Source organism: Macrobrachium rosenbergii, chromosome 23, assembly GCF_040412425.1.
Source record: "Macrobrachium rosenbergii isolate ZJJX-2024 chromosome 23, ASM4041242v1, whole genome shotgun sequence".
In the NCBI taxonomy this organism is placed as follows: domain Eukaryota; kingdom Metazoa; phylum Arthropoda; class Malacostraca; order Decapoda; family Palaemonidae; genus Macrobrachium; species Macrobrachium rosenbergii.
The window spans coordinates 13,760,995-13,778,494 of record NC_089763.1 but is presented as its reverse complement, the minus strand read 5'-3'; the positions used below and the strand labels follow the sequence as shown (position 1 = coordinate 13,778,494).

The 17,500-nt window shown below is 37.0% G+C and overlaps 1 protein-coding gene across 2 annotated transcripts in view; it reads left to right on the top strand.

Annotated features, from left to right (window-relative positions):
* The window catches only part of LOC136851289 (uncharacterized), a 750,243-nt gene that overhangs the window by 341,158 nt on the left and 391,585 nt on the right, over positions 1 to 17,500 (top strand). For both annotated transcript variants that reach the window (XM_067125276.1, XM_067125277.1), the window contains exon 2: positions 11,342 to 11,404. In XM_067125276.1, the coding sequence (XP_066981377.1) occupies positions 11,344 to 11,404 (61 nt within the window). In that variant the 5' untranslated portion in view covers positions 11,342 to 11,343. The remainder of the gene's footprint in view (positions 1 to 11,341; positions 11,405 to 17,500) is intronic.

The following is a 17,500-nucleotide window of genomic DNA, read 5'->3' as shown; positions in this document are numbered from 1 at the left end:
CCGTGAAACGCTAAAATCTACCATACATCTGACTTTTGAATTCACCAGCGAAACGCTAAAATCTACCATAGATCTGACTTTTGACCATTGACCAGTGAAACACTAAAATCTACCATAGATATGACTTTTGACCATTGACCAGTGAAACGCTAAAATCTACCATAGATCTGACTTTTGACCATTGACCAGTGAAACGCTAAAATCGACCTGACTTTTGACCATTGACCAGCGAAACGTTAAAATCTACCATAGATCTGACTTTTGACCATTGACCAGTGAAACGCTAAAATCTACCATAGATTTGACTTGACTATTGACCGGTGAAACGCTAAAATCTACCATACATCTGACTTTTGACCATTGACCAGCGAAACGTTAAAATCTACCATAGATCTGACTTTTGACCACTGACCGGTGAAATGCTAAAATCTACCATAGATCTGACTTTTGACCATTGACCAGTGAAACACTAAAATCTACCATAGATATGACTTTTGACCATTGACCAGTGAAACGCTAAAATCTACCATAGATCTGACTTTTGACCATTGACCAGTGAAACGCTAAAATCTACCATAGATTTGACTTGACTATTGACCGGTGAAACGCTAAAATCTACCATACATCTGACTTTTGACCATTCACCAGCGAAACGCTAAAATCTACCATAGATCTGACTTTTGACCATTGACCAGTGAAACACTAAAATCTACCATAGATATGACTTTTGACCATTGACCAGTGAAACGCTAAAATCTACCATAGATATGACTTTTGACCATTGACCAGTGAAACGCTAAAATCTACCATAGATATGACTTTTGACCATTGACCAGTGAAACGCTAAAATCTACCATAGATATGACTTTTGACCATTGACCAGTGAAACGCTAAAATCTACCATAGATATGACTTTTGACCATTCACCAGCGAAACGCTAAAATCTACCATAGATATGACTTTTGACCATTGACCAGTGAAACGCTAAAATCTACCATAGATATGACTTTTGACCATTGACCAGTGAAACGCTAAAATCTACCATAGATATGACTTTTGACCATTGACCAGTGAAACGCTAAAATCTACCATACATCTGACTTTTGACCATTGACCAGTGAAACGCTAAAATCTACCATAGATTTGACTTGACTATTGACCGGTGAAACGCTAAAATCTACAATACATCTGACTTTTGACCATTCACCAGCGAAACGCTAAAATCTACCATAGATCTGACTTTTGACCATTGACCAGTGAAACACTAAAATCTACCATAGATCTGACTTTTGACCATTGACCAATGAAACACTAGAAGCTACCATAGATCTGCCCACCTAAAATTTGGAATTCAACCATTGAAAGTCTTGTTCTCCTTGGGCCCTCCTTGGAGTGTACTTCCATAGGCTTAGACGGAGAAAACTGGCGAGGGAGAATTCAGTTACTCCGACAGTTTGACAAGAAGAAAATGAAGTCCAATAAAACACAGAGAAGTCCCAAGGATGACCCACTCTGACGCTAAGCAAGCGTGCCCTTGACATTACAAATATTCAAAAGACGCCGTGAGATCCACTTGCTATACTCCTCCTACTGGATATGGCTAGGTCCCTGTGCTTTTACAGGACGTGAGAAAACACTCATAGATGCGTTGTTACGAGAATCACTGGAGTCATTGGCAGTTAGGGACCACAAGGAAAAATTCGGGGATATCAGCAAAAAAAAAAAATATTCGATCAGAAAAGGGGGAAGTAGTCAAGTATTATGTATTGTAACATAAAAAGGAAGTAAATTCTGTTTGGGGAACTGTTATTGGAATTCCTGTCAGTGTTGTAATAAAACCACTGTTTTTAAAAGTGCGTTCATGAAAACGATTGTTGTTCGTACAGGAAATATTTATATATGAAATGATATTCCTAAAAGTTGCAAAATTTGTTTTCTTGAAGCAATCAAAGTTAGCTTTGTCATGATAGTCATGTAGTTTTTCCAATTCTGCGCATATTGCATCAGCAATTAATATGAATCTTGACCAGCTAAATGCTCAACATAATCAATTGCCGGTGAGAAGTCGTGTGTATAGGTATTATCACATTGTACTGAAAATCCCTCGTCTCTGTAATGTGGTGGGTGTGTACTCTAGTGTAAGCCCTAGAGTACTGTGTTGCATTTAGCATAATTCAGAAATTATAGTGAGACGTTAATTAAACTCCCTTGGAAACTTTAAGATACAGGGTTAATATTCGAGTGTATAGCCATATAGCTTTTTTGTGACTTAAGCTAAGTAATTTTATGTATTGCTTAGGTTAAGGTTGTGCCTGAAGTGAATGGTTACACGTTTGATCAACGTCGAGTCTAAAAAAAAAAAAAAAGTTAAGCACGATTAGGAATCATAGTTCTTTTTGATGCATTGCTTCTGTTGTGTCATAGCTGACTTGCAATTCATCGTTATCTCGAAATTGACCTCTACGAAAAGTGTAACATAAATGAAACGCCTTTCAATGTCTTTGCTTAAAGTGCCTTCCCGCGAGAGAAGTAATATAATCGGATCTGCATTAAATAACTATTCATTATGGGAAACCCTTTTATATAAGACGTTCATTCCTCTTCATTAACGTCTGTAGTTGTGCTAGTGTTTTCACTGAAAGTGAAATAATTTAGTAATACATAATGGAATCTCTTCTCCGTCATTTAAGCGGAGCTATTCCTACGGAAGACTTTCGTAAATTTCGGTACAGTCCCTAAAAGCATATGTGTGAATTCAAGTTGACGTGATTAATTAGTCTTTGTATTTGTTTTTAAATGCTGAGCATTTGCTTGTATTTTCCTTTTACAATTGATCTTGCATTATTTTCTCTCTCTCTCTCTCTCTCTCTCTCTCTCTCTCTCTCTCTCTCTCTCTCTCTATATATATATATATATATATAATTTTTCACTTTTGATCTTTATGCATACATTTTCGTTTTGCCTTTCCTTTACTTTGTTATTGTCACCTAAGAAACTCTATCTTGGAGGGTATCCCACAGGAGTCTTCTTAGGGGGAGAGAATTAGATTTTAAAGTTTGTTGAGTCTTGGTGCAGAGGCGTAGCAGGTGCATTAAAATGAATTGTTAATAGATTGATTCTAATTGATGCCAGAATCAAGGGGATGTGACCTTGTGTGCACTCTTTAGAACCCGCCCCGTAATTTTAAGAGATATTTTCTCTTCTCGTTGTTTCTTCACTAGCTCGAGTGGCAAGCCAGACTGAAATTCAAGCTGAAATGAAAATCTGAAGGTGAAACCACACTGTTTATTTACTGTCCGACTTTTTTTTTCTACATAATAGGACTTTTTTCTTTTTTTTTCTGGTTAATATCAGATCGCCGCATCCATTTATAAAAATTCAGCCACTCCCTTTCCCGCACTCACACGTGAATGAATAAATAAAAACTGAGCATGTAGCATTTATTTCTTTGTATATTTTGATAGTATCCTAAATTCAAGTAAACAGTAGATAGATCTAAGATATATACAGTACATTCCTACCCATGTGGTGAATATATTGGTGTTTTCTGCACAGAGAGAGAGAGAGAGAGAGAGAGAAAGAGAAAATATCTAAGATATATATATATATATATATATATATATATATATATATATATATATATATATATATATATATATATATATATATATATATGGAGAGAGAGAGAGAGAGAGAGAGAGAGAGAGAGAGAGAGAGAGAGAGAGAGAGAGAGAGAGAGAGAGAGAGAGAGGGGAGGGTTGATGGATGGAGGTGGGTAGAACGAAGAAAGGTTTCGGTTTACGAACAAACACTTACTAAAAGTATTAAACGGTTCTCAAGAGCAGTCAGGGGACCGAGAGTTTGTTTACTCTAAGTTTTGATTGGAAAGAAAACACGACTCTGTTTTTTTAATTGTCTATTGAGTTATTTGCTTCTGAGTTTGCCCTAGAAATTTCCTACCAACTTTTTTATATAAAAACTCATAGAATATATATATGGAAATAGCATATAGGTCTCATATTATAGGACATTAATTACTGACTAAATATGAGTTTGATTATCTGTTTTTCCTGTCGTTCAAAATTACTTTAAAACACTTGACCATAAACAAAAGAGTAATTTTTGAACTGAATCAGTTTTTTATGCTTTTTATCAACTTCAGTAGCAGCTACCATAGCAGTAGGACAACTTTTAAACAATGAATGAAGCTAAATATCCTTTTTTGGGTATCACCTCTCTAAGAAAATGCTTTGATATTAAACATTTCTGAAGCGATAATAATTTTAGATCATTTTATTAGACCTCGATAACAGCTCCCGCTATAATTGTAGATAAACTTAAATGATTTCCGGTAATTATTTTCTTTTATGTTTAATTTTAGTGTCATAATCTCGATGACCAGTAATCATCTGCAATTACTTTCGATATGAATAACAGAAATTCAGCAGATATATCTGACCTGGTCAGTTAGCTGAACTGAAACAGAATGTGGGTTACCCTGTTATTTTTCAACATGTAATGACAATTGGCATAGAGACAACTTTGACGGAGCCTGATGATTTTGACCGTGTTGGAGTTTGGCTATAGGAAGGAGAGATGAAAGATGATTTTGAAAATTTTAATATTCATGAAAAGGGCCCTGCATCTATCACGCAAGGTCCATGGTTCGATCCCTGGGTATCGGGGGCTGTGTCTTGAACCCAGTTGGTTTCAAGAAATGCCGGGGAAAGTTTATGCTAATGTGTTTTGTTTAAAGACGAATATTCAGTGTTCGGACAACACACAGGCATAGACACGCACACTCACTTATATCATGTTACAGGGATATGTGAAATCCAGGGATTTCACGAAATCCCCCGGGAATTTGTGAAATGAGCAACTCGCTTAGGAACATTTGATCCCCGAGGGCTAGTACTAAACACGACGAAACAGTGATTCATCTACACTGTTTCGCCATGTTTAGTACTGGCCCCTGGGGTTTAATGTATTTGGCCTTGTTTAGTACTAGCCCCTGGGGTTAAATATATTTTGCCGTGTTTAGTACTAGCTCCTGGGGTTAAATATATTTTGCCGTGTTTAGTACTAGCCCTGGGGTTAAATATATTTTGCCGTATTTAGTACTAGCCCCTGGGGGATCAAATGTCCTTAAGTGCATTTGATCCCCCAGGGCTAGTACTAAACACGGTGAAACATATTTGACCCCAAGGGGCTAGTACTAAACACGGCGAAACAGTGTAGATGAATCACTGTTTCGCTGTGTTTAGTACTATCCCTAGGGGATCAAATGCTCCTAAGCGAATTAGTCATTTCAAAAATTCCCCAGAGATTTCGGGAAATCTCTGGATTTTCACATATTCATATATATATATATATATATATATATATATATATATATATATATATATATATATATATATATATATATATATATATACATACAGTACATTGTGTGTGTGTTTGTGTGTAACTCGATCTTCTCATTACAGCAGTCTACCCGGGGTTGAAAGAGTTAATTTGGAACAGTCAATGCGAGTATAATACGAATTGTTTACGAATTCGTTTAATCCCACAAACAATTCCAGTGTAAACTGTTGAAATATAATTCTGTTTCGGGAGGCCTTTGTCTCCCTGTATCCTTTTGATGAGGATAAAATAGGAAACAAAAGCTCTTTTCATTGCCTATTATCATAAAAATTCTCATTTTAGAATAGGGCCCTACATTATGAATTAGGTATGAGAGTGAATATACAGTTATGTGCATGGATATATACGCTCATGTGTGTATGTATGTATGTATGTATGTATGTATGTATGTATGTATGTATGTATGTATGTATGTATGTATGTATGTATGTGTGTGTGTGTGTGTGTGAACATTATATTGATAAGATATTTGTTTGTTGGGTACTACAGGCTAATTCGTTGCCATTCAAAAGTTAATGTCTGTTATTTAGGATGTAATGGGTACCTCCAGTTTTTGCCTTAAAGGATGAAGGATAATCTGGCAATACTCCCTACCTGATGAAAGTACATTTACGAAGTACATGAGGACAGATTTATTAAAATTCGGCGTTTATTGAAATTGGTCTAGATATGTGCCATCTTCCTGCAACATTTTATTCTTCATTTCGATTGCAGTTGCTCATTGCTCTCTCTCTCCTTCTCAGTACGTCATATCGCCACGTCCAAGCAGTCCAGGTTTAAAATCTTGTCATGGCTAAAGAGTCCCACGATTCTGATCCATTTTCAGACATTTTCGAACTCGGCACTTCGTCTGTCCAACAAGTACCTTCCCACGTATCCTTCTTTCGCTCTCTGCCATGACGTAATTCCTCTTGCAAATCCCAATTTATGTATGTTCTTAATATAAAATTCTTTCATATTATTACGAACTGCATAGGGTGTTTGATACACTTTCTTAATCGTGAATATGTGTATCTCCCTCAGTTTCACTTGTGTAATGGACTCTCCTATACGGACTAACCAAACAAACTTTCCATGGAACCTGCAGTAAGGAAATTGCTGGCATAATAATATAGCCAAATTATACATAGTCCCATGCAGGCTGGATTTTCCTCGGTCTGAGTTCCTGATTCTGGTGTCTGTATTTTCAACTACAGTGCCTTCTCCTCTTTACCAGGGAAGGTTATATTTCCCTTTGAGGGCATACAAAAGTAATAGTTGACAAAAGAACAAGGGCATCGATTTTTCCTCTCTTTTGCCCGCCACGATGGTTCATTTCACGGAGATTCTGTCATGTTTGTGTGGAAGTCTTTCTGTGTATGGGTATGCACACATGGGCAAGCAAGGGACCTAGATTCCCCGCCATTGGAGAGTTTCTGCGTCATAGCGCTTATGGACCGTCACAGAGCACTGAAAGGGCTTCGACTAATCCCAATTCCCACTGCGATATCACCAGTAATCAAATTCCTCCAGTTTCCCTTTCTGTTCCGGTGATCTCAGTGAAGTGAAGGGCCGTTGTAAAGACTAACAGTTTGTGAAATCACCATGGGGGATCTGGATTACTTCAAGCCCTTCCAGTGATCTACGACCGTCCATAAGTGCTATGATGCTGTAAATTCTGTGGCCAGTCTGATTCCATTGAAGGAAATTGTGCTGTGCAGTTCCTTACAAGGAGAGCTCATGGTGAATAAATTGCTTCACGAATTCTGAGTTTTATAGAGAGTACTGATAATAATCAGCTACAGGGTATTTTGTAAGATGCATTAGAAGTATTTTGTATATGAGTTTTTTTATGGGTGTCACGATGAAGAAATTGTTTGCTAGCAGATTGAAAAAGCACCATCCTTTTCTTGCTAAACCGCATCGCATCCCTTTTGCTTTCCTCGACTGCAGGCAGCCGTTTATTTGCCTGAAGAAGAAAAGCACAAAATCCATTTCAATGCAACAGCAGGCGCAATGACAGGCGAACGCGAGTCTCAACATCTGCATTTTAAATCAAAAGAAATACCTTGAACCGAACAAGGGTCACTAAGCATTGGCAGATAAAAAAGAAATACACAGAACACACAACGACTTTAAAGCGAACTGCACGCCCACCAGCATACATCACCATGCAAATCAGCAACCATTATGTAAACAACAGTTAGCCAGCATACATCAGCAGATGGTGGGGGAAGAGAGAGGCAGAAGAGGAGGAGGAGCAGGAGGAGGAGGAGGAGGAGGAGGAGGAGGAGGAGGAGGAGGAGGGAGAGGGGAAGGAGGTGGGAGGGTGAATGCCCTCCTAAAACAACAGAGCATCAAAGTCCGCATCGCAGAAGTGAACCAGCTAACAACGTCAATTCTTCCCAACAAACCAAAGGAGAGAGAGAGAGAGAGAGAGAGAGAGAGAGAGAGAGAGAGAGAAACAAACAAACAAAAAATATGCTACGTTTGGAGGCCTTCAAGCTAACAACTCCTCTTTAATATCGTTGAAGTTCCTCTCTAAGTTGGATGGACGCTAAATCTTGAGGAGCATTTCGAAGAACGAGGTTGACCTTGATGGAAGCTAAGAGCTTAAAAACCGGAGGGAATTATAATGAAGAATGGTGAATGGGGCCCCACAGTTCAAAGAATCTATTAGCCGGAGAAAATGAAATTCAGTAAATGTAAGACTACGAGAATGTAAGAAAGAGATTATTAACTGCGTTGATTTATAATTGTCAATTTTTAAGTAGAAAAATTTCGAAGCGAAATGGAAATATTTTTAGAACAACAGGAGGAACATTTACGATTTATGAATGTATTCCTTATATTCTCTCTCTCTCTCTCTCTCTCTCTCTCTCTCTCTCTCTCTCTCTCTCTCTCTCTCTCTCTCTCTCTCGTGGAAATGCTGAATAGAATCTCTCGTATGCTCTTTGAACTTGGAGATGTGTTGCAAATTTTTTCATCTCTGTTCATTCAATTTTTATGAACAAATTTACAAAACGTTGAATATAATGAGGAGTCTCTTTTGTCGCACTGAATACATATTTGTATCGTTGGGAGTTTTATATAGAGCAAAAGTTTCCATGCACTAGCACTAACGTACTTCATTATGTAGACTGTACATTCAGTATATCTGTATAATATAATGACTGTGGTTCATGTAATATATAAATACAAAGAATGTCGGTAAGGCGTAGTTAAGAGAATAGCTGCACAGGTGGAAACTGTTGCGATATATAAGTAATTGTTTGTGTTATATCCTTGGGGCAAGAAAGTCGAAAGGTTGAGAAAGATGTGGTAAAAACAAAAGTATTGGTGAAAAGAAGGCTCAGGGTTTTATATGGTGCTTTGATCAAGTGGAGAGAATGAATTTAGACTGACGAAAGTGCTCATCGTTAGGAAGTTTTTTTATGGATGGAGAGAGAGAGAGAGAGAGAGAGAGAGAGAGAGAGAGAGAGAGAGAGAGAGAGAGAAAGTTTGTCCTGTAAATTGCTCGCTCGCAGGATGATAAATGCTAGACAGGTTTACCAGAGGTGAAGTGACTGTGATAGGACTTGGTGGCTAAGCATGCATAGGTGTGGTCGACGTGTTGCTGATGATGCATTCGAATGTGCTTAATAAGCTGTTGATATATACCCATTCTGTCCCAGTGGACAATATTCGTGTGAAAAGTTAAAAAGCTGATTAGATACTCGAAAGGGAGAGCTGGCAAGTTCGCGCAAGTTCTGCCTGCCTTTTCTACAGTCAAACGAAGCCTTGTACTCACTACCCTTTATTGTCTCCAAGAAATGCACTGTACTGCTCATTAGATTCTAATGTTTTGTGTCAGGTTTTCGGTTATGATGTAACGACCTTTGCTGGGATAACTAACCAATTAATAATAATAAGCATTTCATCATCCCATCAAGATTTAACCACATGTAGGGATTATGAATACGCACAAATGTGTATATATATATATATAAATATATATGTATATATATATATATATATATATATATATATATATATATATATATATATATATATATATATATATATATATATATATATATATATAAATATATATATGTATATATATATAAATATATTTATATATATATATATATATATATATATATATATATATTTTATATATAACTATATATATATATATATATATATATATATATATATGTGTGTGTGTTTGCTATATATATATATATATATATATATATATATATATATATATAATATATATATCTGTATATATATATATATATATATATATATATATATATATAATATATATATATATATATATATGCTATATATATATACACACATACACACATCTTTTTGCCTATGACTTACCGATTTTGTCGTCATTACGGTATATGACGTAGGTTCAAAGATTTTCAATTGCAAAATCGGTGTTTTTCTACTCTGCTTTCTCTTTCCATACTCCCACTTTTATTCCATCATCCACCTTCTCCACCTTCATCTGACATAGACGCGCATACCCTTTCACAAAAACTCCCACGCACACGCGCACTTACACTTACATGAACACACACACACACACACACACACACACCTTTATTGGACCTGTCAACTCAAGTATCTCAGCAGGAAATTAGATATTCTTTGAACCTTCAACTTTTTTTCATTTTTTAATCTTCTTTTGTGATCGAGCGTCTACTGTGTTGCCGACAAGTGTGTGTGTGTGTACGAGAGAGAGAGAGAGAGAGAGAGAGAGAGAGAGAGAGAGAGAGAGAGAGAGAGAGAGAGAGAGCTTGTCAATATGGTTTCATTCTTTTTTCATTCATAAAATTACCCAAAGCTGTTGTATGTCTCCCATTTCCATAACTAACACTAACAGACCAGAGGAAATGAGAGAGAGAGAACTCGAAGAAGAATATTGTCCAGCACAGTCTAAGAATATTTCGCGCAGTAGGAGAATAGATATTAAACCCCAAGTAAAAAAAGAAAAAAGAAGATAGAAATTCACTAATACAGACACTCTACTGTGAACATAAATTTGCTCCCAGAAAATCGCTTCCCCCAAAAACTATGATCCAGCAACATAAATAATGATTGTCTGTTGTTAAGGGTCGTTATATATTACTTTAAAAATTAACGTCTCTACTCACATTGGAAGCTTTCTCACTTCTTTAAGTGTTGCTGCCCCACCTAAGAAAAAAAGAAGAGAAAAATTTATGAATATGTGTCATAAATTTCTTTTATCCTGGGAATCAAGTGTCAGTGAACTGGAAAATGGGTTGCTTGACAGTTTTCTTTGCCTAAGTGCTTATTACACATCAGAAGCACTACAGTAATCTCTCAGTTTCAACTTAGAAACTGTTTCCTATACATATCTGTCCATGCATATATGAAAATTGTTAGACTTATTACTCATTTGGATGAAATTTTAGACTTATTACGCATTTGGATGAATATTAATACTAAAAATGAGCACGTAGGCATATGCTTAACAAGTAGATACTTGACAATAGCTCGAAGTGTTTTTTAAAATGGTAAAAATGAAGAGATCATTTGCATACCTTTGTCGTCAAAAGATCAATCTGAGACGTGCGTTTTAATTTATCTTTTGCAAGAGATCTTCTAGCGTACCAAAGATAGCGGGAGCACAGTAAAAATCATTCACACTCGAATGGCAGAGGTGATATCAAAGAAAATACAAAACCTGCAATTCCCTACATTGATTGCAAGGAGAGAGTTACCTTGGCAAAGATGTAAGCTGAACACCTGTAATCTCGCATCATAATCATCAGCTCATCAGTTGTAATCAAGCAGTGATGAGGTATTCATCTTGCACCCTAATGAGGCAGTTCATTATTGCTTTGTAATTACCGGAGTAGGCGGTTCATTATTATCTTCTAATGACTTAATTCGTTTCTTCTTCTTTTTCCAGCCATGGAGTCCTGGGCAGTCTTATCAATCTACGCTATGCTGCACCTCATCCACATCGTTAACGGTGAGTAACCATTCTCTCTGGTTCTGAATAGCTGTAGGAATGGAAGTCTTTTATTTTTATTTTAGCACTTGGAAAGAAGTATCTTGACATCATTCTGTTGCATTATTAAATGTTTACACACACACACACACATATGTATATATATATAGACATAAATTTTGTTCCTACTTAGACGTGCTCCATTGAAATTTGCCTGCTTCGAGGGACAACGTTGGGCAAGCGCTCATCCTATTTCGACTCCTTAGTCATTTGATTCTGTATCGACGGTGGTAAAGTTTTTCGAACATGTTACAGAAATTTGTTTTGATTATTCACAAAAGAAGCTAAGAAATGTGTGTATGCATGCATGTACGTATATATATATATACATATATATATATATATAAATATATATATGTATAAATATATAAATATATATATATATATATATATATATATATATATATATATATATATATATATATATATATATGATAGATATATGTATATGAAAGAGAGAGGGATACATGGCCACACGAAAAAGTGAGCGTAGTGCACTTCGTTTGTTTCATTTCTTCATGACCATAGACTTTGTTATATTTATATATACTAGCAGGCACAAACCTGGCGCTGCCAGTGGCCCTCTCTCTCTCTCTCTCTCTCTCTCTCCTTCCTAACAGCCCCTCTACTCTCTCCCTCTCTCTCCTCCCTAACACCCCCTCTAGTCTCTCTCTCTCTCTCCTGTTAAAATAGTTGCTTCAGTTACAATGCCCAATATTTTTGACATTTTATATTTCACCCCTTCTCACCCCCCATTCTATCGGAGCCGAACTTGGACATTACGGGCATCGGGAGTGTCACTATTCATCTCAGCGACCTCGAAAACTATGGATTAGACTCTAATATCTGTCATTTTTTACATTTTATTTTTCACTCCTCACCCCCCGCTCTCCTATCGGGGCTGAACTTGCAATTAAGGGCATCATGAAGTGTCGCTATTCATCTCAGTAACCTCGAAAACCATGGGTTAGACATTTATATCTGTTGTTTTCAGTTATTTTTACATGTCTGTCACCTCCTTCCTAACCCCCACCCCTGAAAAAGCAGTGATGTCTTACCCCGCCCCCCACAGTATTCTTTTCCAGATAGTAATTTATATGTATACCGGAATGAGGTATGATAAACGCTAGTAGAGTTTATTTATTTACGAAGTCTACAGGCAGAACCAGCCTTGTTTCAGGGAAGCCCTTTCCACCCCCAACCCCTTTGGTGCCCTTTGGTGCTGATAATGTCTTACCCCCACAGTATTCTTTTTCAGAATGTAAGTGATGTTGGTTGAAATTGCTTAATGCATTTCAGAGTTATGTTAGAACAGACACATCCATTTATATATATATATATATATATATATATATATGTATATATATATATGTGTGTTTATGTGTGTGTATATATATTATTATATATATATATATATATATATATATATATATATATAAATCATGTATATATATATTTATTTTATAATATGATATATATATATATATATATATATATATATATATGTATATATATAAATATATGTATATATATATGTATATATATAAATCATATATATATATATATATATATATGTATATATATATAAGAGATAGATAAATAAACAGATAAATCATTGACTCTTGATGTGATCTTAAGTATTCTAGTCAACCATGAAAAGATCTTTGCTCCGAACCATTGTACGTTTGTAGTTGTGGGTAAATGTCGTGATCGCAACCAGGTCGAAAAGGGCAGAAGTTAGTAACCTGAATGCTTAGAACTTTTAGCGCAAATCCCTCTAAGTCACGTATATATGCATGACTTTTTTTTATATTCATAAATATTAAGCCAAAATAATAATTTATTTGCTAATTCACAACACCCAGGCAATAACTGAGCCCTATGGGGAATTATTATTAACAAGTGCTTCTGCGTCGTCCAGGATTCGAACCATGAATTAGAAACAACGGTACACAATTAATTCGATATTTAACGATATTTGTGGCTTGATGAACTTGTAAAAAGTCAAGCATATATAGGTGACAAAAGTTCACAATTAGTTTGGTGTTGCGAGCTTGCCAGTTAGCCGGGTGGTTAGAGTCACTGTCTATCGTTGTTTCTAAATTAGTCATCGATTCGAATCCTTAGCGGCGCAGAAACATCTATCAGTTATAATCCCCCTTTAGTGTAAGATATTCCCAAAGGTATAGTGAATTCGATAATAAACGATATTTGTATTTGACTGTATGTTTGTGTTCAGTATGTAGTGTGTTTGTATGTGTGTGTGTGTGCGTGTGTGTGTACAGTAAAAAAATATGGCTCTCTCTCTCTCTCTCTCTCTCTCTCTCTCTCTCTCTCTCTCTCTCTCTCTATTCTCTCTCCATGTACCCGCGAGGCTTCTCCACATAGGTGATGTTTCCCCGACATGAGGCTACAATTTAAAGCTCTTGCCTGTAGATCTAATTCCGTGAAATCTCTCTCTCTCTCTCTCTCTCTCTCTCTGAGAGCTGGTTCTTCCTTGGCCAGGTTCCCTGGAATTACAGCCGGTGGCGATATCATACACCCCTTGGCAAATACGCCCTTTATCTCTTTCATACGTTGCTGCTGTGTTTGAAAGATATGAGGAACGGTCGCGAGGGCAGGACGTGCAAAGGGGAAAGTTGAGGGTTGCTTAGGTGCTTTGAGGGTCGACTTACGCAACACCCACATATTTGCGAGGCTCACTTGTTTACTTCCACGGAATTTTCACTTGTGGCTTAGGGGAAAAGTATTTAGACTCTATATAAGGGAATACATCTAGATTTGACATGAATGGTAGGGGAAATATACATTTAACCTGCTTCTCCGTGGGAACAATGGACCTCCATTTGAGGGGAAACGTATTTAACGTGCATCCGAGGGGAAACAAATTCAGGTACGGGGGATGGGAGTGATTTATTACCTATCAAGTTTCAACGGTATCAGAGGAAAATAAAAAATCTTTTCTTTAGCTTCACCTGTGACCTTGTAAAATTCGTTGGTGTTAAAACTTTTTTACAATATGATCACGAAATTTCATTAAATTGAGATAACAAAAATATGATCTTTATATTAGGTGACTTTAAACGATCGGTCAGCGTAAAAAATATTTGGGGAAGGTAATCACTAGGCTATCAACGTATCAAGTTTCATTAGGACAAGTAAAGATTAAAACAAAGTTTTTCGACTTTGAATTGGTCGTTGGTCACGAAAAACGCCCCAGGGTACTATTATATTACCTTGACCTTCGAATTGATTTCTGTCCTTGATAAATGGACCTTATCCAGAAATTGGCAGCAGTTATCACCAATTCCTTGCTAGGGTGTATATTCAAGCACACTGCTGTCAGTTCCCTCTTCCTCTACTTTTTCAAAAGGCGTGTAGGACAGGCTTAGTAGAAGGGCAGAGGATGCCTGGTGGTTAACAAGAGGTTTACTTACCCTTATCAGTTTGTTTTAATTTTATCGTTACCCCTAAACTTCATTTTCAAGACCAGCACTGCTGTCCTTCCTTCACTGTCTAGCAAATCGAGATGTTTTTGTCCTTACTGATTGTGCCAGCCCCTCCTAGTTGACTAGTTCCATTCCGGCGATAATTTTATCTTTTTATATACATACGCTTTTCAGTATTGATTTTTACATGTATGTACTGTTCCTGTTATTTTTTGTATTAAGTTTGCAGATATTCATTTATGCTTGTTTTACGTACTGCTGTTTCTTTCGGGCGATATTGAACTTAATCCCGGTCCATAGAATCGATCACAGAAGTTCCGCATTTCATAGAGATGTGTCAGTGGGTTATATAAGAATACAAAGGACTTGGATGTTGCTGCTGTCAAGTTTGATATCTTCTTTTGTTTTGAAACTCTTGTGTCTGATTTGTGACATATGTCATAAATATTGATTCCAAGGTTTCAGAAGTCCATTTTACCCAATCGTAATGCCATTCCAAGGGCCAGTGGAATGGTTCTGTATGTTAGGGAGGGTTTCTCCGTATCTCATAGGCCACTGTGTAAGTGGGGATGCTATGAAACACAAGTGGTTCAAGTCTGTGGAAGCCCGGATTTAGATGAATCTGTTTTTGGCTGCTTGATTGCCGAAATGGCAGGATTTTAGGAAGCTGACTCTAAGGCTTGTTTCATTTTCGTTGGTGATTACAACGTTCATCACGCTGAATGGCTGACCTCAGTTACTGCCACAGAAATCACGTTGTTGCTACTAAGATTTCTCCACTGTTTCTCGATGTGAAAAGTTAATAACTGAACCTACACCAATCTGCCAACCGGCAAGACCTTGTATTCACAGGGATTTTATCTTGTGAAGTGGGTTTTTCGGTGGGCTCATTTGATCGTTTAAGGTTAATGTGGAGGTGGATGAAGTTGTTTCCGATATTAGTTTTTCAAGAAAGGGAGACTTGAAATCCCAGGCCAGTTGGGATGATATTCAGCGTAATATTTTTGAGGTCAGGTGGACTGATATTTTTAGAAGTTCGAATACTGTTGAGTGTTTAAATGATCACCTAAAGACTTTTGAGAGGAGGGTTCTTCCTAAAATCCACAAGTTTCGTATTAAAGTTAAGACATGGTTTAATGAATGCTTGCCTAACAAGAAAATCAAGATACTTATTATATATGCAGGAACAATAAACTTTTTTGTAGCATAATTTCATTGAGCTTAGAAGTCAAGCTCACGTTATATATGAGGGCTGAGAGAGCTTAATGTGGATGTGAAGGGTATCTTGCTTACCAGTGGTGATTGGGTCTAAAGTGATGGTCTACGCTCAGGTCATCACTCTTTGGAGTTGATTCAGGCGTGCCTCCTCTATATATTACTCTAAACAGAAGGCAGAACTTTTGGTTCAAGCCTCTGTGAGCTATCAGTGTGAGTCCTTGGTGTTTTCTCAATCATGCTTTCCAGACCCAAGTTGTGTTCAATGGCCTCCAGGTCTAGAGAAGTCAAAACTTTGCTTCTGGGGCTTGGCAGTTAAGGTGGCATGAACCCTAACGGGATCTTTCTCATCTTAAGAAAAAAGAATTGCTGATATCATTGCTTCTAAGGTTACTATTATTTTCGGAAGGTTAGTTGGACTCGCAATTTTTCTTGTGTTTGGAGGAAGGGAAACATTGCTGCATTATCTGAGGTCAGGTAATGCAGTAATGGATTTATTCCATCCTTATGCCCCCCAGAATATGGGCTGATTTCAGTTGCTCATATTTTATTTAAGATTTTTGAGCAGTTGTTCTCCAAGTGTCTTTGTAGGTTTGTGGAAGGTAATAACCTGGTACCAGCATTACACTTTGAGTTTTGTAAAGGCCTTGGTACTTGTGGTGCACTCAAGTCAATATTTCCTGTCTTGCAGAGGGCTCGTGATGAGTGTGCATATTCACGCATGGTCGGTTTAGATTTTAGTGCAGCCTCTGACAGTGTGAATCATAATCCACTTATATACAAGCTAAGGCTATTTCGAGTTGGTGGATCTGTTATTCTTATTTTATGTGAATACTTTAATAAGCAGAATCCAAAGGGTCTGTGTTGATGACTAGTATAATAACTTGAGAAATGCCATTTCAGGTGTTCTTCAAGGTAGTGTTCTTGGACCTTTGCTATTTACTATCTATCTTAGTGACATGTGGCAAGGTCTGGAGAACAAACTGATTGCAGGCGCCGATGGTGACACTAATCTAGTTGTTGTTCCCATTCTTGAGCAGGATAGGCTTTGGGGCATGTAGCTAGCTTAACCCTACTAAAACTCAAAAGTATGATAGTCGATCCAGAACACTTTTGCCTTTGCATCCTGATTTACATGTAAGTGGTAGGTTTTAAATGTCAGTGACTCTTTTAAGGTTTAAGGTGTGACTTTTGACAAGAAACTAATTTTTGAGAAGCATAAATGTAATATTGCTTCTCCTTTTTCTCAAATAGATGGTATCTCGCGGAAGTGTTTTAGAATGTTTTTGGATGAAGGTATTTTAGTCAAGTGCTTTAACTCGTTTCCTCTTGCATGTTGGAGTGCTGTTCCACTAAAAACCCCTTATGTAAGAACCAAATCCTCTGTATGCCG